At 41.2% G+C, this 10,843-nt stretch overlaps 1 protein-coding gene across 1 annotated transcript; it reads left to right on the plus strand.

The window, feature by feature from the left end:
• The first annotated feature begins 1,044 nt into the window (after window positions 1-1,044).
• On the plus strand, window positions 1,045-10,756 carry LOC119741327. The gene is made up of 4 exons (XM_038217077.1): window positions 1,045-1,075; window positions 3,216-3,403; window positions 5,107-5,386; window positions 7,173-10,756. The coding sequence occupies exons 1-4, from the start codon at window positions 1,045-1,047 to the stop codon at window positions 7,232-7,234; spliced, it is 561 nt and encodes a 186-aa protein (XP_038073005.1). The 3' UTR covers window positions 7,235-10,756.
• Window positions 10,757-10,843: the final 87 nt, after the last annotated feature.

Genomic DNA, 10,843 nt, shown 5'->3' on the forward strand with positions numbered 1-10,843 from the left:
AACTGAATACATTTAAACAATTGTTGCTGAACTTCTTTCCCGGCCAGAATATATCCACTGCCAACACTTTTGGGCAAGTGTGGTTGAGATTTTACCCTTAGAGTAAACGTTTTGGTTTAATTTCAATACCGTCGGATGTCTTTCGATTTGTACATCCACCCATGTAATGTATATTACGTTGACATTGTGCAGATTATATCCTACCGTTACCATTCAGTTGATATTATCAAAGGCATTTTTGCATGATTTGCTTTTGTTTTTAAAGGGAATATACAACATTTGCAAACATCGAAAAATAAAACTACCAAGTTTTTGCGAAATACCTTAATAGGATGTTGGTAAATGACAGTCTAAAGCATCCTGTAAAATTATGGCACCTGGTATACTGTCATTTTCAAGAAAAGTGGTATTTTTGTATCAATTTCCAACGCTGATCGGCCGATCAGCGTTGGAAACAACTGGCTTTTTTTCAAATACTGGCCCCAATTGACCATTGCACTTGTTTGCAATCGATTACAAACCCATGAACGGGTACGAGCCAGCTAGACTGGTTCCCTGACCTTACAATTCCCCAAGAAATGTTAACTGCTCTGTTTCTTCTTATATGGAGTCAGGGAACCAGACTACAGGAAAATGATCGTTTTTCTTGGTTTTAGTAGCATTTTCAAACCCAAAACCTCCAAAAAGTCAGTGTAACTATATTTGCTTTATATTTCCAACCCCCCAATTCCATCCATATCTGAAAATTACAGCAAAAGCAAATGATGTATATTCCCTTTAAAGTTTTGTGTTCATAGATGCTGGAAAAATCAGGAGAAAAAATGCTGTTCCTGTAGTCTGGTTCCTTGACCCTACTTTAGACGACTTGTCTGGTCAGGGAACCAGATTAGCTGGCTTGCACCCGTTCACGGATGTGTAACCGACTGCAAACAAAATGTGAAAAAAAACCCTAAATTTGGTAAATTGGGGACAGCATTTGAAAAAAAGTCAGTTTTTCTACTTTTCTTGAAAATGACAGCACGCCAAGTGTCATGATTTCACAGGATGATTGAGACTATCATTCACGTACAATCAAGTAAGGTATTTCAAAATTATTTCGTAGTTTTGTTTTTTGATGTTTGCAAATGTGGAATATTACCTTTAAGCTAAACTTATTCCCATATATAATGTTCGTCACCTCAGCCCGGCCCGTCCGTCACAGCTGTGTGGATTTTGACAACGATTTGCCAATAAACACGCCGGTAAACCGTGTAAGGAAAGGTTTTGCATGCCGCCCGTTTCGGAACTCAACGGCATGTGTTGTTTTTGTTGGGAGTGCGTGTCATCGAGTGACGAGAGTATGGGGCTTGGAGTTTCTGTCAGGACACGGCTGATACTAAGAAAATCTAGCCATCTATCCCCTATATATACCCTTCCTCTATATACATGTATAATAAAGACAATTATGTGCCCATCGCGTGGATGGAGTTTTAATTGTGCTACATTTGGGCGTTATAGTGGACTTAGTCTTGATCCCGATTTTCTCGAATTGAGTTGGGCTTTGCTGTCACTCCCACACAGTTTTGTTGATCTTCAACAGTAGGTTTGTCGCATGCTAAAAAAAAACGAGGCTGAAAGAGCGACCGAAGCCTATAGCTTAATGTACGACGGCAGTATTTTAGGGGATGTATAGTCAGTTGTTAGTAATATTATGTCTTTGGACTATAATCACTGTATGGTTTAGTTATGTAATGATGGCCATCCATAATGTTTTCATTCCACTTGTGAACAATACGGAAATGACGTAGTGAAAGGGAATTGTAGTCGATCGTTCAGCTTTGCTTGATACCTCCATTATCGTAGATTTTGCCGAACATTCAACACTATTTTTGAATGTTTCGCCTTTGCACCCAGTTAAAAAACTTAATGCTTAGTCTTGTCTGGCTGTGTTTATAGCCAAATCACATTAAAGTATGTTACGAGTGCAAGTCAAAAATACAGAGGTTATCGTAGCCACCAAATCCCGATTCGGCGTGCGCCTGATTGAAGCATCGAAATAATGATCGAATATTCTTCAGAACAAAATACTATAAATGAACATTCTAAAATACCATCTGCTGAACAACATGTCTCCTTTTGGACTTGCCGTTCACAAAGAATCGAATAATTATACATGCACACCAACAGTTTCAGAAATTAAAACCTAATTGATTTCAGTTCTTTTTGCCTTCTGTGTTTTCGGTACCTTTAGTAGGGCATATACCAATGATTGAACTTGGCCCAAACACACCGACTGTCTCTCATGATTACATGACTTTGCTTAGGATAAAGAACTCAACGAAACTTGAGTGTGCCTCCCGGTACGACCATTGTACCCCGCTGCCGGGAAACTTCGGGGGCTTGAAGTGCCAGCCGCGGAATACTTGAGCCGTGTACCCGCCCCTCAAAGTTCTCGCGAGGACGGAAGATCAATCCTTGTCCATGAAACGGAGTTTGTTTTGCTCTTATCTCGCGCAGATTGGATCATCTTGAACAGGTTGCCCTGTAATGGAGAATATAACGGTGGTCTGTCGTGGGAGGCCGAGGGGCCCGATCCGTGGTGGGAGCTGATCGTCCCTTGAGACGTTCCCCACAAAATGGCGACAGTTGCCGCTTGGTATAGCATATACCATTTGTTTCCCTTCTGAAATCACTGCTCTCCACTCCCAAATAACTTTCATCTGAAGAACTGAGACCCGTAAATTTATTCAGCAAACAAAATCCATAAAGTCTATAATGTATAGAAAGTAGGCCTAATTTGGTATGGGGGGATATTCATCATATGTACAGCTTTAAAAAAAAATGCAGGGCAAGGTAATATAGCGCCCTCATTATGTGCCAAAACAACAGATGCTGGTTTTGTAACTTCCCAGTCGTTGGTTCTGACTCACACCAATGTCACCATTGTTATGATTAACCTGCTTTGTTTTCTAGGATTATGTTTCTTCAGATCGGTCGCCCCGTGCAAAATAAAATTTGAAAAAAAGGATGAAAATCAATCAAATTGAAACTTCAAGATTGATCTTTTCATCGACTAAAAACAACTTATAGAGAGGAAAACTCTGTGCTCAAGACGCTGTCTTTGAACAAAACTCTTTGTTACCCAATGTCTGAATATTTTGTAAAGCTGCCTGACTTTATATTCAGGTTTTACACCAACTAATTTTTTTCTCCGTAACTCCTTCCCTTCCACCCAGGGCCTTTCCCGACCGGACTCTACGCCACATCAGCCGCTGAGAACACGGCCCTAGCGCACGCTCACTCGGTCTCCCTGGCGGACTTCACTCGACAGAGTATGCCTGGGAGTTGCGGCCTGAAGGATGTCATGTCTACCACGCCTAGCAACCTTCATCAGCACCACCAGCGATCTGATGGCAAGAGAATGGTGGGTTCATCCTTCTCGCTTTCACACCAGTCCCGTCCCTCTCTACCAAGCTGTACATCAAACCCTTGAAGCTCCGCTCTTCTAAAAAATTATACCAAAAAAATCTGCCAAAAACATATGAATGACTAACTTTGAAGGCATATAACCGCCTCACGGCATGATAGCCTTCGCCAGGCTCCCCTTTTTTTTTCTTGGGGAGGGGGGGGGGTGGCCATTATTCGATACCTGTTTTCGTATCTCTTACTGTAAAAGGACCTCATTCGATAAAAACAAAAAATACCAGGTAAACGTCTGTTGAATTAAATATTTTAAAGCCATATTATCCTGTTTATTTCATGTTACTTTTTTTCTGTATTCACTCGAGGAAATGTAGGTTTTTCTCGTCCGAATACAATAATTCTAAGCCATCTCTTTGCTTGCCCAACTGTGGCAAATCATGTATATACCTCATGGGAATTAAGAAAAAAACACCCCGAAATTTCACTCTATGACATTTACTCTGAAATGTATCGTGTGTTTACATACCACGATAAATGGGTTTTCGGCCGCTCTGTCAGAATAATCAAAACTCGTGCTTCCAAAGCAAATAATGCCAGAAATATGAATGCATTTTTTTCCAAATGTAATTTAGAGAATTGCACTCTTGTGTAAGCAAACTTCACATTAGGTTGCACTCTGCAACATCAGAGACGGGCATACTGCTATTCCCAGCGGGTTGAGGCCCGTACTTGTCAGTGCTAGACTAACACCTGATTCCGCGATCTAATAAGAAACAAAAAAATGAAGCTCTATATATTGCACTTTCTGTTGCGTATGCATTATGATATTGTTTGTGCTACAAAATTAATCCACTGTTATGATGGCTGTACACGTGGCAGCATGACAGGGGAGAGTTCCATATTATACTGTGTTATTTGTGCCTATTATAGATGAAATTGCATTCCTTATGTTGCGAACTGCAATCGTACGTTACGGGATCACGCCTCGTCTCTCATCAATTGGTTTAATCGGGAATGGTGTTTATAGTTCGGAAATGTTTTGAAAAAAGTAACAAATACCAAAAATATTTAGGGGCTTCTCTCGCTATAATATAGGTTCTTAACGTTGCGTTGGCTAAAAGATATATATCTGCAGCCATATCTGCAGCCGAATCGTCATTGTCCTGCAGATGACAGACAAAGACGTTGTTAAATGTAAACGAGTTCCAACACCTGTGATATTTTTTTTTAAATCTTTGTTCATCTTGTAATTCCTTTCAGTGTACCCTTAAGGAGACATTTTCGTCATAAGTTATACCTTAGGGAGACACCGGACATTAGGGAGACATTTCTCCTATGTAGAGTCTAAATTTTATCGTCGCAAATAGACTAGATCGATTGCTCATGGTCCAAAACATAAGTATGCCAGAATTCGTGAGGGTAGGAAATTGGGGTTAGCCGTCATTAAAGTTGGGAACGTTTTGTACACAACCCTATAGGATTGCCCCCTAAGGTATCATTCCCCGCAATAATAATTACATTAGTGAGAAATGTGGGAAGATAGATAAATGTAGGAAAATAGACTGAGATTGAGGCTATGCATGGTTTTAAAATCTTTGGGCACACCAGAGTCAGTCATGCTAGAAATTGCACTCATTCATATGAACGTTGTCGTATGAAACTATTATTTCTTCTTATGTTTGCTTTTTTTTTCCCGCCATGCAGTCTTTGCCCGACAGCACAGGACCCTCCGTCAGCAATTTCATGGTGGCATCGCCACCATCTTTGACGGCCTACCCGCATCACGCGGCCTCGGCCTACGTGCCCGCCTACGGCACCACGGCCATGCCCAGCAGCCTGTCCGCCCATCCGATGTGGCCGCCCAACGGGGCCATGAACTGCCCTGGGGATGCCGCCACGGCACTAGAGAGCAGCAACGTGCTACGGCCCTCACCGCTAGCCTACAAGTCGGTCTTATCGGGTACATCTTGCAATTCCAGTACTGGTACGTATTAAAAGAATGAAAGGTCACAATCTTGAGATCTAAAAGATCCGGAGGGGCGAAGTGGTGGGGTTATACCAGGGGACTCAGGTTGGTGGATAGTTGTGGTAGTTTCCTCACCTTCCGACTTACTGCCACCCGGGTTGACCCCACCCAAGACCGAAGGGTCACACGGTCCCTATCTGATACAGAAGGCTTGTCGTAGAATATTACCCCCGGATTTTCATTCCACCTCGGAAACTGAGCATTCTTCACTCTCCCCTTTGGTTTCTATATTAAGGAACCCCTTGCTGCAAAGCGAAAAGTTATGACAATGCACTGTCATGTCGGGATTAAAAGAAAGACCGAAATGACCACGACCCTCTCACAAGTCCTTCCAGTATACCACACTGACTTTCGAAAGATAATTTACTTCAACAAACCAGTATCTTCTTAAAAACTGTTCTGCCTATTAAATATTTTGCACACCTCAACATTTTTTTCAGGAATTTGGATAAAACTAATAATAGCCTGTTATTATTTTTTTTCAGTCCAAATGTTTAAAAGGGGAGTTTATTGGCTGATAAACGAACATAAGGGATAAGATATGTCCACCTCACAGTACTACTCTCCATGCGCTCTTTCCAATACTACAAAATGTGTGAACGATCGTACAACAGCGGCAGCCCAGACAAAAAGTTACTGAAGGAGCGTAAATAAAGGCCTGTAACAGAAAACATATTTGTTTTAACAATCCGTCATCGCCAGTGAAAGCAACGCCTTGTATAATCCAGCGTGTATAGAAGTTGTTTTGTTGCCTGTCAGTAAGAATGAGTTGAACCAAACATTCTCAATATGAACCCTCGCTGACGCTCCCAATACTTTTAATCCAACCCTCCCCCCTCCAATTCAGCCTGCCGCGCGTAAAACTTGATCCCGCGTAAATTATAAAGACACCCGTTCACTTGGGTAACCAGAGCCCGGCCGCTTGATGAATCTGACGGGCCTATCACTCGTCGTAGACGCCGCTGTCTCGATCCGGATCTCGTGAAAGGCCTTTAAAAATAACCCCGACACCTAATTGTGACGACGAGAGGGCGTCCCAGCGGTAAGGCAATGACCGGCAGCGCGGCAAGTAACACATCTTTTTGCAATCACCTGTGTGATGTGTTTCATGGACCGGAATGATATCAAAGGTCGACCTCGCTGGAATTTTTGTGCTGTTCCAATAAAACTGGGGGGAAGTATCGACATGGTAAGAGCGTGGTTATCGACCTGCCTGTCGGGCGTGTTAGGTCAGGGGTCATGGGTTACGCGAGGTTGATGTCATCTTTGCTGATGACACGTGACGCGGGTCATCTCTGCCAGCTTCGAGTGGGTCTCTCTCTCTCTAGCTATGGCCCTGTCCAATGTGCACAATCTGCTCCATTACTACACACCGGGGGACAAGTCTGGAACGGAGAGATGAATGATGGCCAGCATAATTGATACCGGTCCCTTCTTGTCTCTTTACAAGAAATATCGCTCACCTTTGTGACCCCCATCCATTTCGTGATTGTACTACAAAACAAATGTTTACGAAGACACAATTTGTAGGGTAAAGATGCGGGAGAGTTTGGCTTGCAGCCCCCCGCGTCATTAACCGTTCGGTCGTCTCCTCGAGTTTACATCCATCGCCGCCCCTCAGGAGAACTAAGGGTCAGGGGGAGGGTATAAGTACAAGAGGAGGGTTTGATTAATGCTACAAATAAATTATTCAAACTTTGGTTTACTTAACTTTCTTTCTTTATTTGTGTCTCCCTACATGCAGTGTCTGATACGGTCAAGCATCCCAGCTCACCGGTAGGTGCAATGAGGATTGTACAAACGTGAACTCTGGAGGGCGACATTTACCCTCACCTGTCGGTGTCTCCAGCATGCATGCAGCAGCACCACCAGCAGTGGTTCAGTCATCCGGAGGCAGAGACCCATTCTAATTGTCAATCAGAAAGCCTGGAAGCCATGCAAGAGTATTGGTGATTCGGTGTTTTATAAGAATGTGCTATACGAGGAGAGTCGTCATTTTATATCAAGCTGGTTGACTTGCTCTCTACAAGGAGATCACAAAAAGCCAGGGACATCTGGACCGATTTTACGCATACAAAAGAAAACCACGCAGTATTTTGCTTATTAATCTGTGGAGTGATGACCCAGGAACCTTTACACAGTTGTATATTTTGAAAGGGGCTGTATTTTTTTCTCTCCGTCGGTGAATGGACAGTTAAAAATGGATTTTATGTACAGGTTGATAGACTGCATGTTAGAATATTCAAGATTCAGGCGATAGATCAAAAGCTCGTAAACTTTCGAGTACAGCCGACAAACCGGTACTCCACGTCCGAAGCCACTTCGAACCGTCACACAAAAGACTACAAATGATTCACTGGCAGTGTTTGGACGAACGTTCGAGTCGCCAACAATCGCGTTTAATCTAGGGGACTCCTCATCCGTTGCATGCTTTTGTTAGCAGAATAAGTATTGTTTTATAATTGGAGGGCGACAGTTGTTTAATGGGTAACAGTTGGAGTTATCCGGTGGACCCTCTTGGTTTCATTAGGAGGTGCATATTCAACACAGGGAGGGGATTGTTGTTTCTTCACCACTAGGATTTTTTTGTTGACAACCATAACAAGACAGGTCATCGTGCACACTAGACTTGTTCATGGCTTGCATAATGATACCTGCGGCAGACAATGTGTACATAATAATGTATCTGCTGCCCCCACGAATTCCAAATGGCTAGGACAATCATAGTAGGGTCTTGTATTCAGTAAGGCCATGGATCCTACTTGTGCCCGTCACGGCAACAAACTTTGCCACTCTTAAATTCAGTCTCCAATCTCCAATCTCACTTTTGTTTGTAAGCTTTTTTATGACTGTTTAGGCTATCATATCACTGTTATTGGTGTTCATTGAGGAAGTTGTGCAAGGACAAAGTCGTGTTGCACGGTCCCAGTTTGTGTTAACTTGTGTAAAACTTGTATTCGTATATAAACAAAATGCAAATTGTAAATTTAAACGGATGCTTTGGGGAACTTCTTATATAATAGCTGAACAAAGTCTTGTCTGATTTACCATTGTTTCTGGCCCATAAGCATTGGAGGTCAGATGGTGATCCTTCTGATCCCTTCCTTCTTCGTAGCATGTAGCATCGAGTCCACTGTCTTGGAAACAATGACTACATGCTGTTACATTTTTTGTTAGTTCTGAACCCCAGCTCTTAAAATTACCTATAAAGCATCGATATCAGACTCATTGTCGGTGGTTTGGAGGGGGGGGGGCACATATTTGGCTGGTATTTTTTGGCTGGGGACATCAATTGCAATGTTCCCCATTTAGCCTTCAAAGTACCTGATTTGACTAAAACCTAAATGTTTACACAATTTTGCACAGCGTAATAAACAGCCGTGCGATATTGGTTAACATAAAATTACGTGAAATGGGCGTGCAATTCGGACAATGAACAAATACATATCCTAAAAGCGCTACCTCGAGATTGATAATGTCCTGTTCCCTCCCACTCCTATAATTTCATGTAGACATGTCTAATTGACGTCACGCTTTGTTTACATGTGCGTTTTGCTATGGGAGCTTTGTGGCTCTCGTCCCCACCTGGCTCCCATAGGAAAGCGCACATGTAAACAAAGCATAACGTCATAATGTCTTAGGTCTATTTGTGCTCTCCTTTTGCCGAAAACGTCACATAAACCCTAAGATATTCTCTATATATTTACGGGTAAAAGCATACGTACCGCTGTACACAACTCAAACTGAACTTGAATTTTTTATTTTTTTTTTAAAGAAAAGTTATACTGTAATATCACTGTGTATTTAAGCAGTCTTGGTTACAATTGTTGGCCTTGTTTGGTACAAAAAACGTTATGTAAATAAACGAATAAATGTTTACAACTGGTCCAGCTCTCGTCAAGCAAATATGAGTTTCACAAGGTTGTTTTTGACGTCGTAACAAGAGTTAATGTTCACATGGGACTCACGTGACTGTAAGTAAACTTTCTTAATAAATACGTAATGAACACGCCATCATCGACACAGTAGCGAAATTGACACCCTCAAAATCTGAATTGCTAAATATGTAAAATCACCAAAATAATAGTTTGAAGAACAAGTCATTTCCTCCGTAATCAATTAATTGAATGGCAGTGCTGTAAAATGTATTTAATGTTTTTTGTGTTTTTTTAAATTAGCGAAAGTCTTGAGTAAGCTCTAAAACACTGTTGCGGTTTCAGAAAATCTACCAGGGTCCTTGCCCATTTTATGATGCAAAACTTATATTAGCAAGGTTAACACCATTCACAGAGAAAGACTTTACGCAAATAACACGTGTAGCTTGGGTAAAAAAAACCCGACAGTCTTAAAATTCAGAAAAACTGATATTAACAAACAGCATTCAGTACATGTTCTCCCACATTTTTCTCAGCCCAATAGCTGCGCGTTCGTTTACAGCGCCCTCTTTTGGCATTTATGAGACAATCTCACCATCTAGTCTTTGGGTGAAACCATGATCGATTCTTGCCTCACACATTTTTATGAAGCAGATACTGAATCGACAAACCTACATAGCTTTAGCATTGCATAAAAAAATACTGGCAAAACAACACCTAGTTTTCTTCTTTTATAAGATAAGGAAAGTCAGTAAAGGAATGTTTTACTGGCTTGCGCAGACAGAGGGCGCTGTTTACGAAAATGGCCCACGCCACTGAACACTTAGTGTTGGCGTTAGAAAAACGTTCCTTTTTTTACATGTAGAAAGGGGGAAAGATAAATATTAGATAATTGTCCTTCCGAAGAGCTGTTATTTTGACTAAATTACTACTAAAAACTACATTGACCATATTTCATGTAATTGATTTATTGATACTTTTTTGCAGACATATGCAATTTGTTGCACGCTCATCTTATCTTAACTTTTAACTTATAAAAAGGAGTAGAGAATTTCCTTATAATAATCATAATGCACTAGTGTGTATTCTTACAGTCTGTCATTACATATCACTTGAAAGTGACGATAGTCTGCCACGAGAGGGCGCTTTGCCGTGAACTTTAGCTGGGAAAACTTCACAGCACGCAAATCTCCAAAATAACATAACACAAATTTAAACAAGTCGGCATACTACATCGATAATTATATTAATGCGACATTGTAAATTATCTTGATATATAAATGTATTTATACAGAATCAAAAAAATTGTTGAAATTTCTTTCCCGGTTGAGTCCACGTTGTAGGCCTTTATAGTATTGAGACTTTTTTCCTTGCATTTTTATGTGTGCAACATTGTGTATATCAATATTATTGTGTTGCAATTTGTAAATAAAACATAAAATCCAGAAACATCTGTCATTGTTGACGATATTTACTTTTTGCCCCTGCCTATATTTGTCCCATCCAACGCTGTACCGTTGTGTTCAGAATTCACAAAAAG

Source organism: Patiria miniata, unplaced genomic scaffold (genome assembly GCF_015706575.1).
Source record: "Patiria miniata isolate m_02_andy unplaced genomic scaffold, ASM1570657v1 HiC_scaffold_5, whole genome shotgun sequence".
Lineage (NCBI taxonomy): Eukaryota > Metazoa > Echinodermata > Asteroidea > Valvatida > Asterinidae > Patiria > Patiria miniata.

Excerpts from the sequence above, each read along its gene's own strand:
- LOC119741327 (XM_038217077.1), top strand. The coding sequence starts at position 1,045 with ATGATTGAGACTATCATTCACGTACAATCAA. Across the intron at positions 3,404-5,106 it reads GATCTGATGGCAAGAGAATG|TCTTTGCCCGACAGCACAGG; the intron begins GTGGGTTCATCC and ends CCCGCCATGCAG. Across the intron at positions 5,387-7,172 it reads ATCTTGCAATTCCAGTACTG|TGTCTGATACGGTCAAGCAT; the intron begins GTACGTATTAAA and ends CCCTACATGCAG.